Raw genomic sequence first — 22,496 nt, 5'->3', positions numbered from 1 at the left:
AAGTAGTTGGGGGCAGGTGGGTTGGGCACTGAGTGAGTTGGAGCAGTCAGCAGGTGAAGGGATTACCTGGTGTTCTGTTGGCTAGTGTGGCCACCACCCCTCATTTTTCATTCATCAGTATAAGTGTCAGCTCCTTCATCAGAAGGCCTTCCCTCTTAATTCTCCAGATTCAGAAACAGCTCAGTGTGCTCTGCAGCCCACGGTAACCACTGCCGAGATTCCCCCACACTCCACTGCCTCTCCTGCACCATCAGTCCTCCACTCCCACTGCTTGCAACCCCTTATCCTTTGGATTATGAGAAAGTCAAGTCAAAGTAACTGCTTAGAATAGAACATACTCACGCAGTTATGTTAAGTAGCTTAAAGCTGTTATCTGAATGAACAGCATCTTTGCCTGCACACTAAGGTCCTATGAGGTACACAGACTGACATATGCAATGTTTTTGTTTTATTTTTAAATTTTATTTTTCAATAGTTCTTTTAGGTCTATGTAGACATGATAATAACAGTTTGTATATTTTGCCCATAAATTATGTATCTGTCTATCTACATTTATATATGCATACATTTGCGCACACACAATTCGTTTTTAAGTTTTAGATAAAAATTATCCATTTTAGTTGCTGACTGCAATTATGTTAATTATGCATATGATAATTATGAATAAAATGTTAATTGTGAATAAAACCATTCTTCACTTACAGGAATTAGTATCTTCTCTGTATAATCAACATATTGGAAAGGAAAAATTTTTGAAAATAACATTTGTTAGTCAAATACAAAGAAACTGGAAAATGTCTTCAAATGTGTTTTCTAGAAAATAAAATTAGAATTTCAAAAACCCAGGAATTATTAACACTCACTTGATTCTCTTTATTAGTATAATTGTTTAGAACATTTTTGGTGAGGTATGTATGACCAAGCTCCTCTATTGCTTATATGCTGTGTGTTGACTAATCTTTTCTTGTGTGTGTGTGTGTGTGTGTGTGTGTGCGTGTGCGTGTGTGTGTGTGTGTGTGTGCGTGTGTGTGTGTCTGTGTGTGTGTTTGTGTAGTAACCATGAAAGACACTGAAAGACTTAATGTACGAAAGTTAAGTAGAGATGGAGTTTAACTAAGGTAAGGAAAAAATGACATTCATAGGCAAATGATATGGGTTAGCCAATGTTAATTTTGTGTGAACTAAAGAATATCATCTGGGGAACTCATTAAAACAAAAATCCTTCATATCAAGTAACTCTTCAGATCCCTTGCATACTTGAGACTTGGGGGTAAGATGTGTGTGTGTGTGTGTGTGTGTGTGTGTGTGTGTGTGTGTGTGTGTATGCATATACACAGAGAGAGAGAGATGCTATTCATCCATACTAGAAGATGTATAGGATACCTGGCAGCACTAACTAGGATTACATAGTTTAGGAATGTAATGTGCAGCATCAAGTTTGAATTCATTTCCCCAAATTGAATCTCATGCCATAGTAGAAGAAAAGCTTTCCCGTATATATGGATAAAAAGACTAGATGACATAAAAGACTGGAAGCACACAGTGAAGAGAGAAACCAAGGTAAAGCTTGGAACCGGAAAATATGTTAACAGCAGGGAATGCATTGACATGATAAGAAACAAAGGACTAAAAGTGTATAGGGCAGGTTCGAGAACTAGAAGCCAAATTTAATGACAAAAGAAAAAGTCTGTCGTTAAAAGTGGCAAATAGAGCAAAAAGATCTCTTAATTATAAATATCAAAAACTTATTTGATACCCATAATTACTGCATTTTAAGAATGTCAGAATAGGTTTTTTTTTTTTTTTGTAGCAATCCTTTAATTTTTTTCCCCTAAAGTTGAAGATTTGACAACTTTTGACTCTGATCACACTTTTGTGGTACAGAGAAAAACGGCACGCCCTTATCTTAGCTATGTTTAACTGTTTTGCCTGAGTGCACTAGGAAATAGAGATCTCTGTCTTTAATGGCTAGCAGTGTATAGCATTAGGAGCCAACCAGATCTTTTCTTATTCTTTCTAACAGAGTCATCCTATGCCATACTGTTATCTGATACCCAGGTCTCAACTAAGAGGACCGCTAAAGTGAAAAATAAGAAGCTTGGCTCCATCTTAAAAAAAATCTCACTTACTGTGAATCTAGCACGTGGTAGTTACTTCATTTGTTTCCTTTGTTAGTATCTCAATACATTTCTGGGGCAAGATTGGGCTATTTTGAAGGCACTGAACAAAAAGGAGGAGAAAAGACATTAAAAATACTCAGATAGTGACTCAAGAGGTCAGAATGTGATAGACACCACTAGCAAAATGAAGTATGGAGAGTTCCAAGGAAGAAGGCAACCCATTCACATCACTTGTGTGAGCCGTGAAGTCTAAAGAAGGCAGGATGTGGGAGCCAGGTCTAGAGGAATGAGCAGCAAGGAGAAGACGCATGGAGAAAGAACATGACCAGGCCCCTTCAACTGTTTGCTACTATTTTTTTTTTTTTAATTTTATTTTATGTGCATTAGTGTTTTGTCATGGGTTTCAGGTCCCCTGGAACTGGAGTTACAGACAGGTGTGAGCTGTCATGTGGTGTAGCCTGGTCTACAATGTGGTTGCTGGGAACTGATTCTGGGCCCTCTGGAAGAGCAGTCAGTGCTCTTAGCCATCGCTCAAGCTCCTTCTGTTTGGTGCTATTAATCTACTCTCACACCAATTTTCCTGATTTTTTCTTCATTTTAGCTTTCTTTATGACTTCTCTCCTAAATGACCTCCACTAAGAATGAACCAAAACTAATTAATTACTATATCTTTGATAAGCAAATTACCCCCCCCCCAAAAAAAAACCCAAAACAACAATAAAAAGAAAGCAAAAGAGTTTACCTGATCCTCATTTTACTGTTTTCTATTTCCCCCCTCACTTTAAGACTGCCCAGGCCTGGTTCATTTTAATGTGTTTCTTGACCCCAGGAAACTTGTTTATCAAGTTCTTGTTTGGCTCCATTTTCACGATGATCTTGTTCCTACACACAAACTTCGATATTTCCCAGTAAGGGCCAGAGCAGTGCATGTCTTTGCTTTCCTGAGGTGCAGTGGGCTGTGGCTCTTTCTGTGCGTATGCGCCTTGGGGTATTCATTCCTGAAGTGTGTGCAAAGTAGAACCAGAGGTAGCACGGTAGAAGGGTTGAGAAACGCCCAGGGAGCTGGTGACTAGACAGCTCAGAGTCCTGAGTTCTTGTTCTCCTCTGACCTTGTGAAAGCGCCCCTTTTGGAATACATTTGCACCTAGGAGCCCATAGGCTCCCAGCGGCACCACCAACAGTTACTCAGTAGAGTCTTGCCCTGCCTGGCTTCCGTGGTGCTCTCCTGATTGTCATTTAAATATTCCTCTTCATCTGCCTCCTAAGGGTGGCCCTGCAATTCCTCAGAACAGGGAAACACCTCCTTTTTCTTAGAATGTAAGAAGGGAGGCGGGGGGAAAAAAGGACTTTCCTTGGTCTGAGAGCGGGGATTCCCTGTCCAGGAACAATCCATTTCCACTACGCCCCCAGAAACCGTAGGCGACCACAGCCAGGATGCTGGTGACACTTAGGAGCCTTCCTCAGACCCTTCTCCCTCTTCCCAAGAAGGGTCTGGAGCTCGGGGATCAGCTAATGAGCTCGCCCCCATTGGTTGTCCCCAAGGCACCCTCATGCCGTCACTGTGTTATGCTAATGAGGGGGAGGCTCATTGGCTGGGCCTCCAGCAAGTGCTTGGAAAGACCTGTGCGGGGAGAGCGGAGCCCACCGCCTTCGCCCGCCGGGCTGCGCCCAGAGCTCCCTTTCTCGCCGGGGATGCCCTGGTGGGAGGCTCTGGTCCCTGCCTTTCAGGAAAGTGCCTGGCCATCACGCGGCGCTCACGCCCACCACCTGCCCTCTTTCTAGGCACCGCGCGATTTTTCTTTTTTTGTCGGTGAAGTAACTTTTGCATTCCCGCCTCCCCACCCCCCTACCCCCAACGAACCGGTCCCAGGGACCAGAGGCGGCGCCGAGCCTGGGGGTGGTTCCTTGGCAGCGCCGGTTCGAGGCGCAGCCAGACTTTTGCTCCTGGGCTAGGTTTGCATCATCCCCATCACACCCTCGGGGAAGAGGAGCCAGCCCCCTTTCCAGCCTCAGCTTCCGGCCGAGCGACCCCTCCCCCTCCGGGTCCCCCCAGGCCCTTTTCCTACCTTCCTCAGCAGGGCACCCCCTCTGCAGCACTCGCTGCCCCTGGCTGCCCTCCTCCATCTCTTGTTGGATGTTGCCCACTCCTTGAGGAAGGATGGTTGATTTGGAGAGCGAAGTGCCCCCTCTGCCTCCCAGGTACAGATTTCGGGATTTGCTGCTAGGGGACCAAGGCTGGCAAAATGATGACAGGTGAGTGGCCTGGTGCAATGTTCCACAAATACTGGTTGCAAGGGGACAAGACTGGAGGGATGTGGGGAGGATGACGGGAGAGAATGGGAGACCAGCTCTGAGGGAGTAACAGGGTCTCTATACCTCTCCATTTTGACTGTAGAGCAGTCGCTGTGGACAAGGAACTCTTTCCCTTTCCACTTTCTCATTCTTCCGATGCATTTGTTGCATCTATTAGATATTCTCTGTCCATCTGTGCTTGCCCTGGTTGTGTATGCTGCTGCAAGCAGAGGTACAATCGCATCCAAATGGCACGCAGTTTCAGTGTCAAATGTTTCTCGTTGTTTTCCCTTGGTGTAGCTAATCCACCCCATAAATGTATCCAAGGGGTTGAAAAAAAAATCACAGTGGAAACTTAAAATCTCCTGCACCCACTTTCTTACTCCTTGTCAGTGTTGTCTCGACCCGGTGTTTGCTTGCCATTGGACATTTTCTGCCGTTTAAATATTAGGAGTTCAGGTGGGCAATTGGTTTAAATATGTAACAGGTAGTTTGTGAAACAAGAACGCTTGGAATAGAAAATACACCAAACAGGGGTTCTTGTGGCATGATTATCGTATTTTTTTCACCTAAATCTTGCATATCTCAAAATAACGTAAGTTTCAAAGCCGAAGTATTTATTACTAGCAAAACATTGCCTGTGTGTTTTTATCAATGGCATTAAAGCTTTGTGCAATCTAACTTGCAAGATGCTCTGCATAGTTTCTTTTGTTTTTTGGTTTTTTTTAAGCACACTTTACAATGACTCATTTTCTAGAATGGTAATTTCACATGTCATGTGCCACATTTTCTGTCTTGCTTTTAAGTATGTATAACTAAGCTCTCAGCGAAGCTTAAATGATCCCCTGAAGTTCAGTTTGGCATTAACGTTCTGTTTTAATTAGATGAAAGGTCCATTATTTGTCCAATCTGAAGTTCTTCTGCATTCACCACTGGGCAATATGCTTTTTCACCACCTTTTCAGTTCCCAGTACTAACTCATATCCCAATAGTCTGGGGATTCAGTCCTGGACTTCAGTTATGGGCATCTTTCTCCATCTCACATTAGTAACTTAATGACATATGCATGTACGCTCTGTGGAGGTTACTGTTTTCATTCTCTCTCTTCTCTTTGGGCGGAACCTTGCATACTGCTTAGAAATTTAAAGAACAGGGTCTTGGGTTATTTGCCTTGTGTCTAAAAGAAGGTGTTAATTGGAATGAACTGGAGTTAACTGAATAATTAAGTGGATGTTTAAGTGAGTTTACAGTGCTAACTGACATTTAGATAAACTATCTTTTCCTAGTGAAACAACTTACAAAATTCAGCACAGGGTTTCAGGTGATGGGATTTCTTTCGGGACTTGAGGCTTATTACTTCTAGAACAGAAATCTCTACAGGAAGTAAGAGGTAGATTGAATCCTTAGAGCACTCACTGGCCACAGTGGCATAGTGCTATTTATTTATTTTAACTCTATCCCAAATGCTAATTGTTCTTGTGGTTGCCCTCACTTTTACAAAGTTTCTATCTTAGTATTTAACGATACAGAGTTGAGGGTAGCTGTGCTTACTATATGCCAGTGTACCACTTTAAAAAGTTTGGACACAGTCATGTAAAATTTATATTTGCAAAAGGTTTTGTTCCAGTTTAACTTTAATTGAAATATCTACTTACATTTATCATTGAAATGAAGTACTTACTATTGATGAACCATTTTAGATGTTCCAAGAGTTTAGAGGATTAAACTGATTTTTGAGACTGTAAAAGTTAACGTTAAATTGCATGTATTTTCTTATTTTATTATTAAGAATTTTTTTATTCATTTTACACACCAACCACAGATCCCTCCCTCTCCTCCATCCTCCTGCCCCCCAGCTTTACCCCCCCAACCCAACCCCCATTCCCACTTCCTCCCAAGGCAAGGCATTTATTTTGTTATTAATCTTTGAAGACAAGACCATTACAGTCAGAGAGAACAGATTTCAGTCTTTTGCTTATACCCCTATAGTTGAGTGACCTTGGGTAAGTCATTTGGAGATCCTGAGCTTTAGCAATCTCATGTTCATAGTGTGAATATGTACTTCAGAAGTGTCTACCTCATGGGATATTGACAAGAAGGAGAATGGGATGGCACAGGACCAATGCGGCACATTGCAGTAGTTCTCATACTTACCCTGAAAACCAGCCAAGTTTTTTCAGCAACCTGGGAACCAGGATTCTGGAAGACTGAACACATGCCATGGATAATACCTCTTATAAGGATAGAGATAATTCAAGATAACTCCATTTAAGTTCTTTGTGACTCCACTTCCTCAAAACTCTTAAGTAAAAGGAAACTTGAGTTTCTTCCATTTGAATTGTAAATGATAAATTCATGGCTCCTACCCTCGTTTCTTTCTAAATGTTGGTTCTCTTACAATTCCCAGTTGTACGTCTTTCCTCTCCCTCCTCTTTCTTTCTTGTTTCAGGATCATAAACTTGTATGTGGTAAGCCATGCCACTTCTGTCTGATAAGAGCACAAGTTCCTCTTTGCAATTAAGTCCAAGCAGAGAGCTTGATCTACTCAGCTTCATATGTTGGTTCAATTCCTAAGGAGTTGAGGAAGAAACACTTCCCTGAAGGAGTTTGCAGACTCTCTCCACCAACCGATGCACTGAGGGCTCTGTTCTTATTATTTTAACTTTCTTCCACAAATACCTTCTGCATCGGCTCACCCTGTCCAGTCATTCCAGGAGCACACCGGACATTAAACATGGCTGGAGAAGAGGTAGTTAGAGTGACAATGAGCTGACAGGGAGTTATTTTATATGTATGCTAGTACCTTTCTTCTTGGATAGAATAATTTAGAACATGTTTACTATATTGTGTCCAATAAAATTCTAGTTGCCCACAGTGGTTATTGTTTTCTTCCTGCAAAGTTTATAGCCCAACTGACTGCTGTTTTCAGTGTCAATATCCAAATAAATCTCTTTGTTGACTTCTGGGGAAATCGGAATCTAGATGGCTATCTTCTCTATTTAGAATGACATCCTAGAGATGACGGAAGATGTTTGTTCTAACTATAGGAGGTGAACCTTTTTACCCCCACCCCACACTTTAAGAATTTTAAACTAACTCTTAGTAGGACATGCTTGTAAAAATAAGTGAGGATGTGATAGATAAATGAAGAGGTGATCTTGAAGAGAACATAAAATGCTGATGAGCCTATTAGGATACAAAAAGTAGCTCAGACTTATGGCCTGAAACTCACTATAGCTTAGGCTGCTCTCAGATCCATGGAAATCCTTCTGCCTCAACCTCTCACATGGTGGGTTTGCATGCTTGAGCCATCAAAAGTGGCTTGAAGACGTATTAATATAATATAATATAATATAATATAATATAATATAATATAATATATAAGATATATTTTATATTATATTTCTGTGACATAACTTAGGATAGGTAGGTCACCAAAATTTATATTGTGCTACTTCTCTATAGGTAAGCTTGAGCCTATCCTGACCAATACACATATAGTGAGCAGGTAATATATGTAATATGCATGTAGTAGTATTAGATATATAATATTTAAAGTATGTGAATGCATTATCTCAGCATCATCTTATATAATCAACTCTCATCTGCATGTGGTAGCCTTTTCTGCATAGAATTTGAGTTAGCCCCAGCAGTGCTGAGAATGGTTGATGACATTAATTCTATGAGATTTTGAACTAAATTTGACAGGTGCTGAATGAGAACACAACTTTTGCCTTGAGGTTGTCTGTTGTGCATACAATGCATATTTATTTTCCCATCTCTCCACTCAGCTGGTATTTGAATGCTTGTTGTACCATTATGTTAGGTCCGAGGAAAATATACAGAAGAGTATGAAACTTCTTGGTATGGAAGTAGTTATTGAATGGTAGGTGAATTTTCTCAAAGATAATGCTGACAGGATTGTTTATGTTATGACTATGTTCTAGAAAAATTTGCACCTTAAAATGTCAAGAAAACCCTATATCCTTTGTGGATAGTATATTCTGCATTGGCGTGAAGATAAAGCAGGTGAAGTCGTATTAGGAATGGACTAAGATCCTCAGTGCATCTTTAGTGTAGCTGTTAGAACACTTTGTGATTCACTTTTATTCCATGATTGAAGCTCATGCCTAGAGACTGAATCTTACTGGCTTCACACAGAGGCAATTCTGTAATATGTAGACTCATGGAAGTGTTAAGATCCTGTGCTTTCTATTTAGTGTTTCTATAATTGTAAAATAATAAAGATACAAGGTATTCTCTTGCAGTTAAACACTGGTAAGTCTCAAAGACTTCTAGCAAGTTAATACCAGCCTTTTCCTCTTTCATTTTGAATTATTAAACTTTAAAGTTTAGAACACAGTGATCTTATAGTCGATAAATTGCCATAATTCCGACTACTCCTAATAGATCTCAACTGTAGTCATAACGAATGGGCCACTTATTTAATTAACCATTTTTGTTTTCAAATGTTGGAGCAGTTATTTCAACTACAGTAATTTTAAGTATATCCCTTTTGATTTATAGGTGGCATTTAAAATTAATGCAAGCAAATTCTTAGTGATTGTAATCAAAGAAGGATTTGAAAAAAAAAAGAGTAAAAGTCAATCCATAAACAGTTTAAGAGATATCTATAAAATAGGAAAAGAATTTGAATTGATCCTGGGGTAGTTGACATTTTTTAGGCATTATACTACAAAGTATATGTGTATGTAATAGAATTAGATATTAGGAATGGATTTTTACAATGCCATATGGAACATTTGCATAAGTCACCATTTTATCTCCGATAAAGAATAACATTATTTTAGACAGTAATTATTGATTATAAGGTATTTATTTAAAAAATTAATTTATATTATTTAATACATGTTAAGCACGTTCTAAGTTCCATTAAGTGCATAAAATGATGTTTTTACCATTTTAGTTATATAGTGCTATTAACTATATATATGTAATACCATAAAAATGATTTAACATTTATTATAAAAAATATAATCCAGTTAGGCAGTGGTGATGCATGCCTTTAATCCCAGCACTTGGGAGGCAAAGGCAGGTGGATCCTTGTGAGTTCGAGGCCAGCCTGTTCTGCAGAGCAAGTTCCAGGACAGCTAACACTACACAGAGAAATCCTGTCTTGAAAAAACAATATATCTATATATTCCAGAAAAATCCTTATTCTCTTAGCACCATCGATTGTGCATGAAAAACCAGTACAGATGAGGCAAAAAGAATTCTAAGCTGAAGTAGATATGGGGACAAAACCATGACTACCACCCTCATTTTGCATATATGTTTGTGTACATGTTTGCACATGTGGTAAATGTGTTTGTAAGTGGGTGTGTACTTGTATGCCCATGAGTGTTGAGGGGAAGATTGTCATCTACCAGGTGCTTCCCTCATCCACTCTTCACTTTTATTTATTGAGCAGGACCTCTAGTTCAACCCAGAGCTTGCCTTTTTAGTTTGCCAGTCATCACAAATGAGTGGCAGGTACTTAAACCCACTGATCCATCTTGCTGGCCACAAACTTATTTTATGTTAGCATAATACATGAAACACAGAGCAAAACACATTGATATTATTGATTTTCAAGTGTTAGCAAGAATTCAAACATCACTATTTTTTATAAAGACATAGTTTCCTTTCCCTATGACAGACTCATACTGAATTTTATTTTCATTAATAATTTTTTTTCATTTATTTTACACACCAATCAAAGACCCCCCCTCTCCCCTCTCCCACCCCAGCATCCCCCTCCCAACCCACCCCCCACTCCCACCCACAAGAAGGCAAGGCCTCCCATGGAGAAACACATTCAGTAGAGGCAAGTTCAGCCTCTTCCCCCTGCCTCAAGGTTCCACAAGGTGTCCCATCATAGGTAGTGGGCTCCACAAAGCCTGCTCATGCGCTAGAGATGGATTCTGATTCTACTGCCAGAGGTCCTCCTAAGCAGATCAAGTTACACAACTGTCTCACCATGCAAAGGGCCTAGTCCAGTCCCATGTAGGTTCCACAGTCATTTATCCAACTTTCATGATTTCCCACTACTTTGTTTTGGTCATCCCTGCATGTTTCCCCATCATATTCCTGATGCACTTGCTCATAGAGTCCCTCTTCTCTCTTTGACTGGACACCTGGAGCTCTGTCTAGTGATTGGCTGTGGATCTCTGCATCTGCTTCCATCAGTCATTGGAGGAAAAACCCTGTGATGATAGTTAGGGTGTTCACCAGTCTGATCTCTGGGGCAAGCCAGTTCAGTTCAGGCATCCTCTCCACTATTGCTAGCAGTACAGGCTGGGGTTATCCTTGGGGATTCTTGGCAACTTCCCTAGCGCTGGGTTTCTCTCTATCCCCATGAAGTCTCTCCCTATCACAGTATCTCTCTCATTGCTTTCCCCCTCCCTCCCTGTTCCAGCTCAACCATCCCTTTCCCTTATGTTTTCATTCCCATCCCCTACTCTCCATTGCCTTCCCCTCATCCCCAGTTTTCTCATGGAGATCTCATCTATTTCTACTTCTCAGGGTGATCCATGCATCCCTCTTTGGGTCTTCCTTGTTAGTTAGCTTCTCTGGAGTTGTGGGTTGTTGCCTGATTATCCTTTGTTTTATATCTAGTATCCACTTATGAGTGGTATATACCATGTTTGCCCTTCTGAGTTTGGGTTACCTCACTCAGGATATTTTCTAGTTCCATCCATTTGCCTGCAAATTTCATGATGTCATTGTTTTTCTCTGCTGAGTAGTACTCCATTGTGTATATGTACCACATTTTCTTAATCCATTCTTCAGTCGAGGGGCATCTAGGTTGAATTTTAAATGTGAATTTTGAAATGAGTTTTTCTTGGGAAGTGAGAACACAGCCATCTCATTTTCTACATATTGTATGAAACATTCAGAAAGCATTACATCTTCCACTGAACCTGCAGCTTCAACTTACGCTTGAGGATGGGCGCAAAAGCATGCTTAGATGAGTGTTGTTGGAATTGCTTGCGATTAAATTAACTATAGCACTGGAATTATTGAAATACTTCGTCCTTTTTCTAATAGTAACATGTTTCAGCTTATGTAAAACATAGCTTTGAGGGCCAGCAAGTTGGATTAGTAGGAAGAAGTTGATGTTAAGCCTGATGACTTGAGTTCAGTTTCTAGGACTCACATGGGAGAAGTAAAGAACTGATTCCTGCAATTCTCTGACACTCCCATCTTCCACCTCCATCAAGAATAAATACATACATGTGAAAAAGCCAATTTTGATACAGTGTATAAAAGTACAGAATAAAATGAAGGCTAATTGTTAGTAGTAAACACATTGCATTCATTTGCAGCTGTTTCCATTCATATTATTGTTTGTAAGAATCTTTCTAGAAGTTGATGCATTGCTTCACCCCTTTTATTAGTGTGCTTATATTTTACCAGTGTCATTTCTATGCCAGGCTTGTCTATGTTTCCTTTAGAAAATGAAGTAAAAATGTACTTTTAAAGGAGTTTATTCAATTAATTGCTTTATTCCTTTACACTCTCAAATTGTTAGTATTGACTTTTCTCAGCAATATTTACTATCCTTCATTAAGATATTTAAAATTTGATGCTTCCTCTGAGTGTTAGGATTGATAACTTAAAATTTCTCTGCATAGTATCCAGAAAGACCAGTACTTTTTGACAACTTGTGACTGAACATGGGATATGATATGGGACATGGAAAAATAAAAACAGCTCCTTCCCTCCCCTCTTCTCCCTTCCTTGCTTGCTTTTTTGTTTTCTGTAAACTAGGTCTCTGGTCTCTATAGACCAGGTTTGCCTGGTTCTCACAATGTAGCCCAGGCTAGCCTCCACTTTGTTCCCTTCCTTTCACCTCTGTTCTCCAAATACTTCGGTGCACTTAGTTTATAAGAACCTTAACCATCAGTTATCAGTTAAGTTGCAGTTTAAGTAAAGACATGAATACTAATATTATGAACTAGTGAAATGGTTCCTCCATTGGTAACAATAAAATACAGTTATCTTCTCAACTTTCATTTTGAAAGTCACATGGATATCAACATCATCCATATTATCAAAGAAAGAACATATTAGATATCTTGGAATAAAAATGAAATATGAGAAAATTCATCTTTTATGTTCCTTTGTAATCCTGTGTGGCAGAATTTAATGAGTTAGAAAATTGTTATAATTGATACAATTTTTTAGTTGTCATAATAGTTTTAAACACCATCATGGTAGCTACAGAGAAAAGTCAGTAGGTGCTTTGAAAATGTGTGGTTGGGCTTACATGATGCCTTGTATAAGAGGCAAGAAAATGTGTGTGTGGGGGTTTTCAAACAAATTTACGCTGAGATTGAGGACTAGAGTATGTGTTAGTAAGTGGCATTAGAACCTGAAAGTTAAAGGGAAGGGGCACCTGGTCTAAGGGCCATTGGAAGGAGAGAACACAGGATTTTTTTTTAAGCAACTGAATAAAGTCAGGGGGCAAATAGGCTAAGGACCCAGGGTTCAGGAGACCAATCTAAGCAGGGAAGTGTGAACTGTGATTTACACAGACTTCTTATTTGAGGCTACAGAAAATGCTTAAAGAAGATGAGGGTGGGCTGGAATATGAACAAAACTGAGTCCTTAACTCAAAGTGAGATGTGAAGTCTCTTTACATGTCTGTTGTGCTGTCTAGATAAAGTAGAGATGAGTTCATTGGCTCCCAAAATTTCTCTGGTACAAACATTAGTGGTTATCATTTTTAAAGTTATTCACAAATAACAAAATTATACACACACACACACACACACACACACACACACACACACACATATATATATACTTTATTCTTACAATAAAATAAATAATAATCTGTCAAGAATTTAATCCATATGAAATAATTGAAATTAATATATAGTAATAAATAATTAATTGATGTTGATTCTACTTTACATGGAACCAAGAATATCAGTATATATTCCAATCACAAGTTTTACCTCATCATCGAAAGTGCCTTATTAACTTTTAATGCCAAATATCACTGATATTGATAACTTTGCTAATAGCATTCTATTATGTTTTTATGGATTTCTTTTTTTTAATTTCTATTCTTCTCATTCATAACATCCCAACTGAAATTTTTTTCCCTCACCTTCCCTCAGTCTCTGCCCCCACCTCCCCTTTCCTCTAGCTCCACCCACCCCCAGTCTGCCTTCAGAAAAGAGCAGGCCTCACAGAGACATCATGGCTGAATGAGGCAACCCAGTAGGAGAAGAAGTGTCCTATTATCCAGCAAAACAGTCAGAGACACCCTACCCCCACAGTTAGGAGTCCCACAAGAACACAAAGCCATTCATCCATAACATACATGCAGAGCATCTAGGTCAGACCCCTACAGGCTCCCTCATCTCTTCCCAGGTTTTTAATCAAACATCTCTGCACCAATGAACAAAGATTATGGGTCTTTGGGGGTTGAAGTGTGAGCTTCTCTTGTATTGAATCATGTTTCTCTCTAATCTAAAGATTTGTTCATAGGCAGTCAGCCTCATGAGTTCTCCCTGCCTCTGGATATTGGAAGATAGGAGCCAGTGGACATTTGATTCCATCCCTCTTATGAAGAAAAGTGGGATGTGCATGCTTGAAGCTGACGGATAGAGACTCTGGCTCTGCAGAGGACAAACACAAAACAAAACACTAGGAAGATATTGGGTTCTCTGTAGCTGCTTATATAGACACAGATCATGCAGCAGATTAGAAATCTGCCCTTGATGGCCCATTAACTGGGGAAGGCTAGAACAAACTTTTGTTTGTTTGTTTTTGAAGAGACTCTTTGATGTAGGACAGTTTCAAGGAAGGAACAAATCCCTTCACATACTTGGAAACAGAAAATTTATTTAAAGTAAATCTATTAGTGCACCCGTGGTACTGAATTTGTCTTTTTGACTGGGAAGTGCAGATAGATTGAGAGTTGAAGGTGAAGAGGTTAGAGCCAGGAATGCCCTAGGTCTCTAAAAGAAATTACAGGAGAATGTTTGGGGTGTGGAGGCAGAGGATGATCAGCAGGAAAGGGAGACCAAACATATGTTTCTCCTTCATTTTCAACAGAACTTTGAATTGACCCTATTCCTCTTCATCTTTTATGACAAATAGAACAGAGCAGAAACAGAAACCAATGGTTGAGCTTAGTGCATCTCCAGGGACAATGGCAAGCAGCAGACCAGCCACTCTTGACCCCTTTCCTGTTCAGAGTCAGCGTGACCTCTCTCTCCAACCACGCTTTTTCAGCTCAGCACTTTTGCAAACATGGCACTACTTTCAAACCAGCAGTATTTTCCTTGGTGCGTGAGTTTCGTGAACTCCGAGTTGAGCTGCTTTCCACTTTCACAGGATCTAGATATGTTTCAGAAAGGGATTTTGCACTCAAAGCCCCCAAAGAAAAAAAGCAGCAAAGCTGGGAATTACAGGCCTGCTTCTTCTTGGTTTTCTTACATGGGACTTGCACACAATCATAATGAAAGACTGTTATTACAAGGGCATGCTTAACCCATCTTGTAAATCACTGTGTAAATAGGGATAAAAGCAGATTAACACATTTCAACCTTGTTTAACTCTCTGGGGAAAAACTCCTAGATTGTCCATATATTGTAAACTACCAGTTATTAACAACCAGGGCCAGATGTGTCCTCTAATAATGGACAGCTTGCTGTCTCAGGCCTGTCAAAATGGAAATAACACTCGCTCCCCCAGGAATCAGAGAGGGTGATCAGCAAGCTGCATAGGTACCTTTAAAAAGTGATGTTAATGAATTCAGCCATTGACAGGCTATGGGTAATTACATTGGCAAATTGTAGATGGAGTTTTTAGCATTTTATACCTTGGCTATCTCCCCACAAATGAGTTTATGCACCATTTCACCCATTTCTCCTTAAAATTTAAGCAATACAAAGAAAATGGATGATAATATTGAATTTAGTGTTTGCCACAAGACTGAACATTTACAAAGAGCTTAGTATGTATGGTTAAGCATTGTTTTAACCATGTTATATGTATTATTAATCTTCATACTAACTGAAAAATATTTTGTCCCAATTTTCATTTGATAGATAAGTCACAGATGCTATAGAAATACATATGTTGTTTCAATGTACAATCAGAAAATTAGAATCTCATTATTGTGTTTACCAAATATGACTATAACATAACACAAATATGACTTTACATTCTTCAAGCAACAGAATTAATGAAATGTAAACCAATGTGAAGCTTTTTCAAGACATAGACATTATCAAAGCTTTGCCTTCTCATAGCCAATATGAAAACAATCAGCTCCAGAAGAAAGTTAGGAATTTTTGAAGTGGGCCCCATTTTCTAGGGGAAAAATATATTTTCCTTTTGTGTCTAGGGCATTGTGTTTGATGATCTGGACAATGAATACTGAAACTAGAACAACAATTTAAACAAATATTTGCATGTATTTATTTATTGATTGATTGATTTTTATTTGAAAAGTGTAAAATGTATCACAGGAAAAATAAAAATTATAATACCACAATGGATAACATGAAAAAAAGAAAAAAAACTAGATAGAAATAATATTGACCACTGGGTGGTGGTGGTGCATGGTGCATGGTGTATGCCTTTAATCCCAGCACTCAGGAGGCAGAGCCAGACTGATCTTTGTGAGTTCAAGGCCAGCCTGGTCTATCTACAGAGCAAGACACCAAAACTATACAGAGAAACCCTGTCTTGAAAAGCAAACAAACAAAAAACAAAAAAATAGAAAAGAAAATAACATTGACCACAGGGGAATAAAACTTCATTATTTAAGATCATAGAATTTCTGAAACTCCTCAAGTATTTGTTTCTGAAATTTTGGCCAGGGTCTCCTCTTTATTGCTTTGTTAATGCCCAGTGATTATTTTACTTTTGATGGTATTTGCTTATTCGTACGACTTTCCCTGGTTACCTCTTCATGTTCTGAGCCCTGAAGTATTGTATCTTTTTAGAAAAGAATTCATTTTTCTAACCAGTGTCTTTGTGATAATGAGAAATACCTTGCAGAGATGTGCTGGGGCTTAATTGTGATCATGTGCAATTGCTTGATTAGGAACTCGATACTTAGACTGATCTATTAATATGCTTCACCTGTTCCATAGATTGGCAGTGATTTCTTGAAATAGATGCAGAAGCATTAAATACTTAGAAAACAGCATGATGAATATGGACCAGATTTGGTTGGGTAAAGTAGCTCTGGTGCACAGTATGAATCCCAGGGGTTTTCAAATAGTTCCTGGAGATGGGTCGCGAAGTTAGTCAACATCCTCAGTCTTATAGGATAAGAAATAGACTACTTCAGGAGAAATGAGATTTTCCCTGGTGTTCCAAGTCAAAGGCAATTGCTCCTTTAGAACATTGTTCCTTATTCTCCAATCATGAAAGAACAGTGTAGTTTATAAGATGCTTCCAGTATCCTCACTGCTAAGAACTGATGTGACTAGAAAGGACTGTTCACTTAACATTATACATGGATTTCACATTTATTTATGTCCTTTATTCATAAATTCCCAGTGTAAATTTTACACATTTTCATAGTGTGTTATGTCTTGGTCAAGGGCTGGCAAGATGGCTTGCAGGTAAAAGTGTTCTGCACTAAGCTTGATGACCTGAATATGAGCCCTAGAATAAACATAGTGGGGGAACCAACCAAAAGTTGTCCTTTGATCTCCATAATGTACCATGGCACATGTGCACATAGACACATGCGTATAGGCACACTAAATAAATAACATGTAAGCAAGCAAATAAATGATTAAGAAGCCTGGTTACTGTTTGAATCTAGTCATTTACATGACCCCATTTATCATGATAAATGTATAAATGCATATGTGTGTGTACAGGATATATAATAACTAATTGTTATAAGATATATATTAAATAATTGATATATATTAACTACTTGATATAATTAACATAATTGTTATAATCAACTTTTTTGTTGTTCATTTATGACATAAATAATATGAAATGATAACATATTTCAGTTGATCCATCACCACTGTGTATGGATATAATTATTCTAGATCTATCCATTTCAGAAGTTTAGGGAAGTATTAGTTACTTTGACAGCTTGTTTAGTTATTAATCTTTTTTTTTTTCCATAGTCAATTCTGATCATTGCTTCTTATATACATCATTGCAGCACTTGCCTAAGTTCCTCTTCATTCCAAGCCTGCCTTCTGTACTCCACCCCTACTGATCTACACTACCTAGCCCAGGCCTTATTCCCTGTATGCATTTCTCAAACAAGATTTGACCATAAACTACACATGTTTTCAAGCCTGCTTGTCATTGATCCTTACTATGTTACGACTAAACCATTCCTTCAGCATGCAATCCTGTTCACTCATCAACTTCTCTTACTGTGTAATTCTTGAAATGTCATCACTCCCCTTCTCCACAAAAATCACCCCTCGTCTCATGGGCCAGCATCTGCCTCAGGGCCTTGGTGTTGTGTCATGGCTGTACTTTATCTTACATTTTCTGCTCATGCCAAGATTTGATATCAAACTGGTTGCAGCACTAGACTTGGTAATGAGACATTGGAAATTAATTCTCCTTATTTTGGGAGTTCCTGTATTCTGCTAGGCATGTGGGTTTTCAACTTTGCTCGTGCTTGAGGGAGGTGTGACATATGACTTTCTAGGGAAAAAGCCGTGTCTCCAATCCAGTTTGACGTCTACACTAGTTAATAAAGTGGCTTATCCAAAAGCACCAGGGGTTGTAATTTTATAATATTAGCATTTTTTTTTTTTTGCATAAGTAAAGGAATCTAAGTCACAGCTGTGCATCTGTGTGCACCACATAGACACATTATTACAATGGAAACAAAAAGCCATTTGAATTCAAGGTTTTCTTTTTCCCCATCCTGTAGAAATAAGGTAGTTTTAATGCTCATTTTAAATCCAAGTATTATAGTTTAAGTCATTTGACTTGAAAATGTCTTTCGAACACGCAATTTAATATTCACAAGGAGGTTTCCTTCAAAAATAGCAAAGCAGAATGTGCTTCAGTCGATAATTCATACTGTAACAATTCAAATGACTGTTAAAGCGAATTCAGAAATTTACATGGGGAGCTTAGCAGCAGGCAGCGCCTTTGTCCAAGGGACTGTGGAGGTGGAGTCCATGATAAGTTCTGTCTCACATGGTCTATGTGGCGGTAGTAATACGTGCTTGGGATGAACAGAAGGGTATGTATGCTTTTTGTGCCTCAAGTACCAAAGAAATCTTTTATTTTTAATTGAGGAATGGTACTTATAATAGTTAAAGTAATTTTCTTAGAGGGGAAAAAATGCAAACACGTCTCAAGTCCTTGGCGAAAATGCATGCTATCTTTAACCATATATTCCTGCCAGCCCTGCTGGTACACAACTCTACTGCCAGCATTCAGAAGCTTGAGAGAGGAAGATCACAAGTTCAAGGCAAGCCTTGGGTGCACAGAGGTGCTTAGTCCTATGAAAGAGAAAATGACTCATGTGTTTCCATTCTCATTCTCAGTACCAGGTTGATCGTCTCCTGTTTGTTTTTGCCGCATGGTATACCTCTCCTGCTTATACAACACTGTCTGTTCCAGCATCCGAGGGAAGCTTCTTGCGTCTCTTTGCACTTGCAACTTTTCTCCTCCACAGAAGACAGCTGGAAGCTCACTCAGGAGTAGACAATTCAACGTCTCCCTGAGAAGAGGGTGAATGCACCTGGTCTTTCATTGTTACGCAGCCTTGCTCACGCTGGTCTTTCTATGGTGTTTTCTGAGTATCTCCTGTGTGGTAAACATGTACAATGAAGAAAGAAGGAAGTTCCCCTGTGCACACCAAACTGTGCTCAAATGAACTTAATTCTTCCATACTGTGAGGTGTGGTTCCTACTGAGACAGACTTGAAGGATATGAGCTCACACTTAGGGATCCAAGGTGAACCAAAGAGCTGTCACATAACACAGGCTGACATGAACCACAGTATATGTGAAGAGGAGTTTTGTATCTTAAAGGAATTGTAGGAGAATTTACAAGTGAAAGAGTTTGAATTTTGTCCCCCATAGAAGAATTGGCAGAAGATTATGGATAAGAGGATTGCATGATCGAAGCAGTAACTGTATGGAGTATTCCTGAAGCATGTGCAAGGCTTGTAAGAGAAAAAGGGGAGTTACCCAGTGACTCCCGTGGACTGAAAGCAGTATTACAGCAATGGCGAAAACGTAGAAAGGAAAAATAATCCAATAAGAGACTTTGCTGATGTTGTTTAGACTTGAGAGTGGAGAGGAGAGGTTGTAGATGTGAGATGGGGGAACCACAAAAGGAGAATTTAATTCAACTGAGCAAGCAGTAGGGAAAATCATAACTTTCCTATTTTAATGTCTTCGAAAGCATGATAGAGTCTTCTTTTTATCTCAGAAAATTAAATAAGCAGGTAATAATCAAGTAACTTGACTATGTAAGAGTATAAAATCTGAACAGATTATGGAGTTAACACAGAGGAAGTGACTGTATGATGCGTGCACATAGTATATAGGACACAGAGACATATATATGAGAGCTAAATATTGAATTTAAACCCATTCAAATTGAATTTTTTTTTGTATTATTCACACTGTGGGTGGGTTATTAAAGAAATCACATACACTTTACTATGTAAAGACAAAATTCAACTAAATGCTTTTTGTAAAAATCAAATTCTCTTTAGTTAGTTCTTTTGTAAGTGATGGCAAATACAATTCAGATAGCATTGCTAGTTAACATGATTGTGAGCATGCTGTGCTAGAAACAGAGGGACAGTTCTCTGTGTCTCCACAATGTTTTACAATAACAATAAATTCACAGGGTGAATTGGTTTGAGTGGTAGCAATGTCCCAGATAATCCTTCCTATCTTGGTAATCAGGCTGATGTAAATGCATGCTATTTTGTTTCTGTCTTAATAACTAATATTAACTCTCTTATCATACACCACACATCATACAATAAATCTTCATATGTCACCCAACCAGTTAAGTTATCTATCTGTTCTTCTATCTGCATATGTCTTGTTACAAAATGGATTCGAGTGGAAAGACTGCAGAGGATTCAGGAGTAGGCTGATAGAAACGCAATAGAGTCTGTGTCGATAAGATCGTGAATAAACCATTTGCAGGAAAGAAGCCATTGGTATACAGATCAGGCCATAGTCAAGGATAGTCAAGGGAGAGAGTGAACATGTAGTCAGCTGTTCAAACAAAATGACGGAACTGTGTTCAGAGCCTGTTCAGGTGTAAATGAACAAGCAGGTAAATGGACACATGGAAGTCCAGCTGAGTAGGCTTTATTAGCAGCAGGTTGTGAGATAAGTTGAAGCCCCAGCGTGTTGTGGAATATTACTTTAACTATGGAAAGGTGTGTTATATTTGTTTCTGCTGCATTTGTTCAATTATGTAAAGATGTGTTCCTGTTTCACCTTGCCTGCCGAAGGCACCTGATTGGTCTAATAAAAAGTTGAATGGCCATTAGCTAGGCAGTTTTGGGATAGTCAAGGCTAGTGGGCAGAGCGAATACGTAGTGGGAGGAATCTAGGCTGGAGAGAAGAGAAGAGAGGAGAGAATGAGAGAGAAAGAGAGGGAGAGGCCCAGGGCCAGCCAGCTAGGCAACTGCTAGCCAGCCAGACACAAAGTAGGACATACAGAATGAAAGAAAGGTAACAAGCCTCGAGGCAAAATGTCGATGAAGATGAACAAGTTAAAATAAGTTAAAAGAGCTAGTGGGACAAGCGTAAGCTAAGGCTGAGTATTCATAACTAATAATAAGTTTCTGTGTCTTTATTTGGTGCTAGAGTCTAGCCTCAGCTCAGGTTCAGGTCTTGAGGTGGGGAAGGGGTGACAGCACCAGGAAAAAAATCTGACCACCAGGTGGACTGCAATCACGTGGTCCGGAATAGCTCCAGCTGTCTTTACATTTTAACAGAGTTTTTCCTACCAGGGCTACATGAACACTTTATTATCGGCTCTTATTTTTGACTTTTAAGAAACACATCATGTTTTAGGAAACACATCGTAATCATTATAAAAGCCCTCATTGCTCTCCTTTATGCTTCCTCAAATACACTTTTCCACCACCTACATAACCTTATTGTAGACAAAGAGTTCAGCATTTTTGTAAGCTTAACTAAATACCAAGCCAGACACATCTTGCACTTGCAGCACTTACATTAGCTGGCAGCTACTTGCGGTTACAAAGTTAAAAAGTAATAGACATGGTTACAATGCTTTAAGGACAACAAGATTTAAACCCAAACAACTCTTCCATGTCTGCAAGATATGCTTTTATACAGTTCCCTTTTCTACAAGAGGGTCCCATGTCTCAGTCTCTCTGTAAAAGGCTGACTTTGATAAGGCACTCGTTTCCCATCTCACTATACCATACTTCTTGCACCAATATAAGCTCCTGTGTATGGTAAAGATGGATCTACGAATTCCATATTTTACATTGCGTTTTCCCCATTGGATGATATTAGATTCTATAATTGATTCTATATGCTTGGTGTCTAGGGAACTTACTATGGCGCTATGGTCATTCCTGAGGCTTTCCCTCTATTCTGTGTATGCCTGCCTTATTCTCCTTTTCCAGAGCTGTGAGACATGGTCAGTGTTCCAGTTGTTGTGTTCTCATATGTACCTAACTGTCTCTTTTGGGTCAGAAAAGTTCCCAGAATTAGGAGCTGTTGTTAGTAATTCCAAATAAGAGATTTGGAGAGCATTAGCCTCCTGCTGAATCTTAGGGGAAAATATCCTAGAAAGAATAGAATTTCCAGGGAAAGTTACAACGGTTGCATGTGTGACTGACAAAGCAAGACCAAGAACTGCCTAACGAATCAACACTACAATGAGAGAGAAAAGGCCGGCAAGCTGCATGAACTCTGCAAGTTCCTGTGCTGTTCTGTAGTCTACTGGTCCTTGCCAAGTGAGAGTCCATTTCAGTGGGTGTTTTGCCCTGAGGAAATCTGTTGGACAGGTGGTCATATGCTGATTTGAGACTAGGCTACGAGCTTCCCAACATTGTTGGAGCTGGTTGGTGCCCACTCCCCAAAAGAAATC

At 39.3% G+C, this 22,496-nt stretch overlaps 1 protein-coding gene and 1 pseudogene across 4 annotated transcripts in view; one reads left to right on the top strand and one right to left on the bottom strand.

Moving 5' to 3' along the window:
- LOC118592875 overlaps nucleotides 1–3,672 on the bottom strand; it is a 46,081-nt pseudogene extending 42,409 nt beyond the window's left edge.
- A 69-nt stretch (nucleotides 3,673–3,741) lies between these two features.
- Kcnt2 (potassium sodium-activated channel subfamily T member 2) overlaps nucleotides 3,742–22,496 on the top strand; it is a 336,685-nt gene continuing 317,930 nt past the window's right edge. For all 4 annotated transcript variants that reach the window (XM_036202727.1, XM_036202726.1, XM_036202725.1 and 1 more), the window contains exon 1: nucleotides 3,742–4,373. In XM_036202727.1, the coding sequence (XP_036058620.1) occupies nucleotides 4,279–4,373 (95 nt within the window). In that variant the 5' untranslated portion in view covers nucleotides 3,742–4,278. The remainder of the gene's footprint in view (nucleotides 4,374–22,496) is intronic.

The sequence above is a fragment of the Onychomys torridus genome, chromosome 11 (genome assembly GCF_903995425.1).
Source record: "Onychomys torridus chromosome 11, mOncTor1.1, whole genome shotgun sequence".
In the NCBI taxonomy this organism is placed as follows: Eukaryota; Metazoa; Chordata; class Mammalia; order Rodentia; family Cricetidae; genus Onychomys; species Onychomys torridus.
This window is presented reverse-complemented; position numbering and strand designations above follow the sequence as displayed.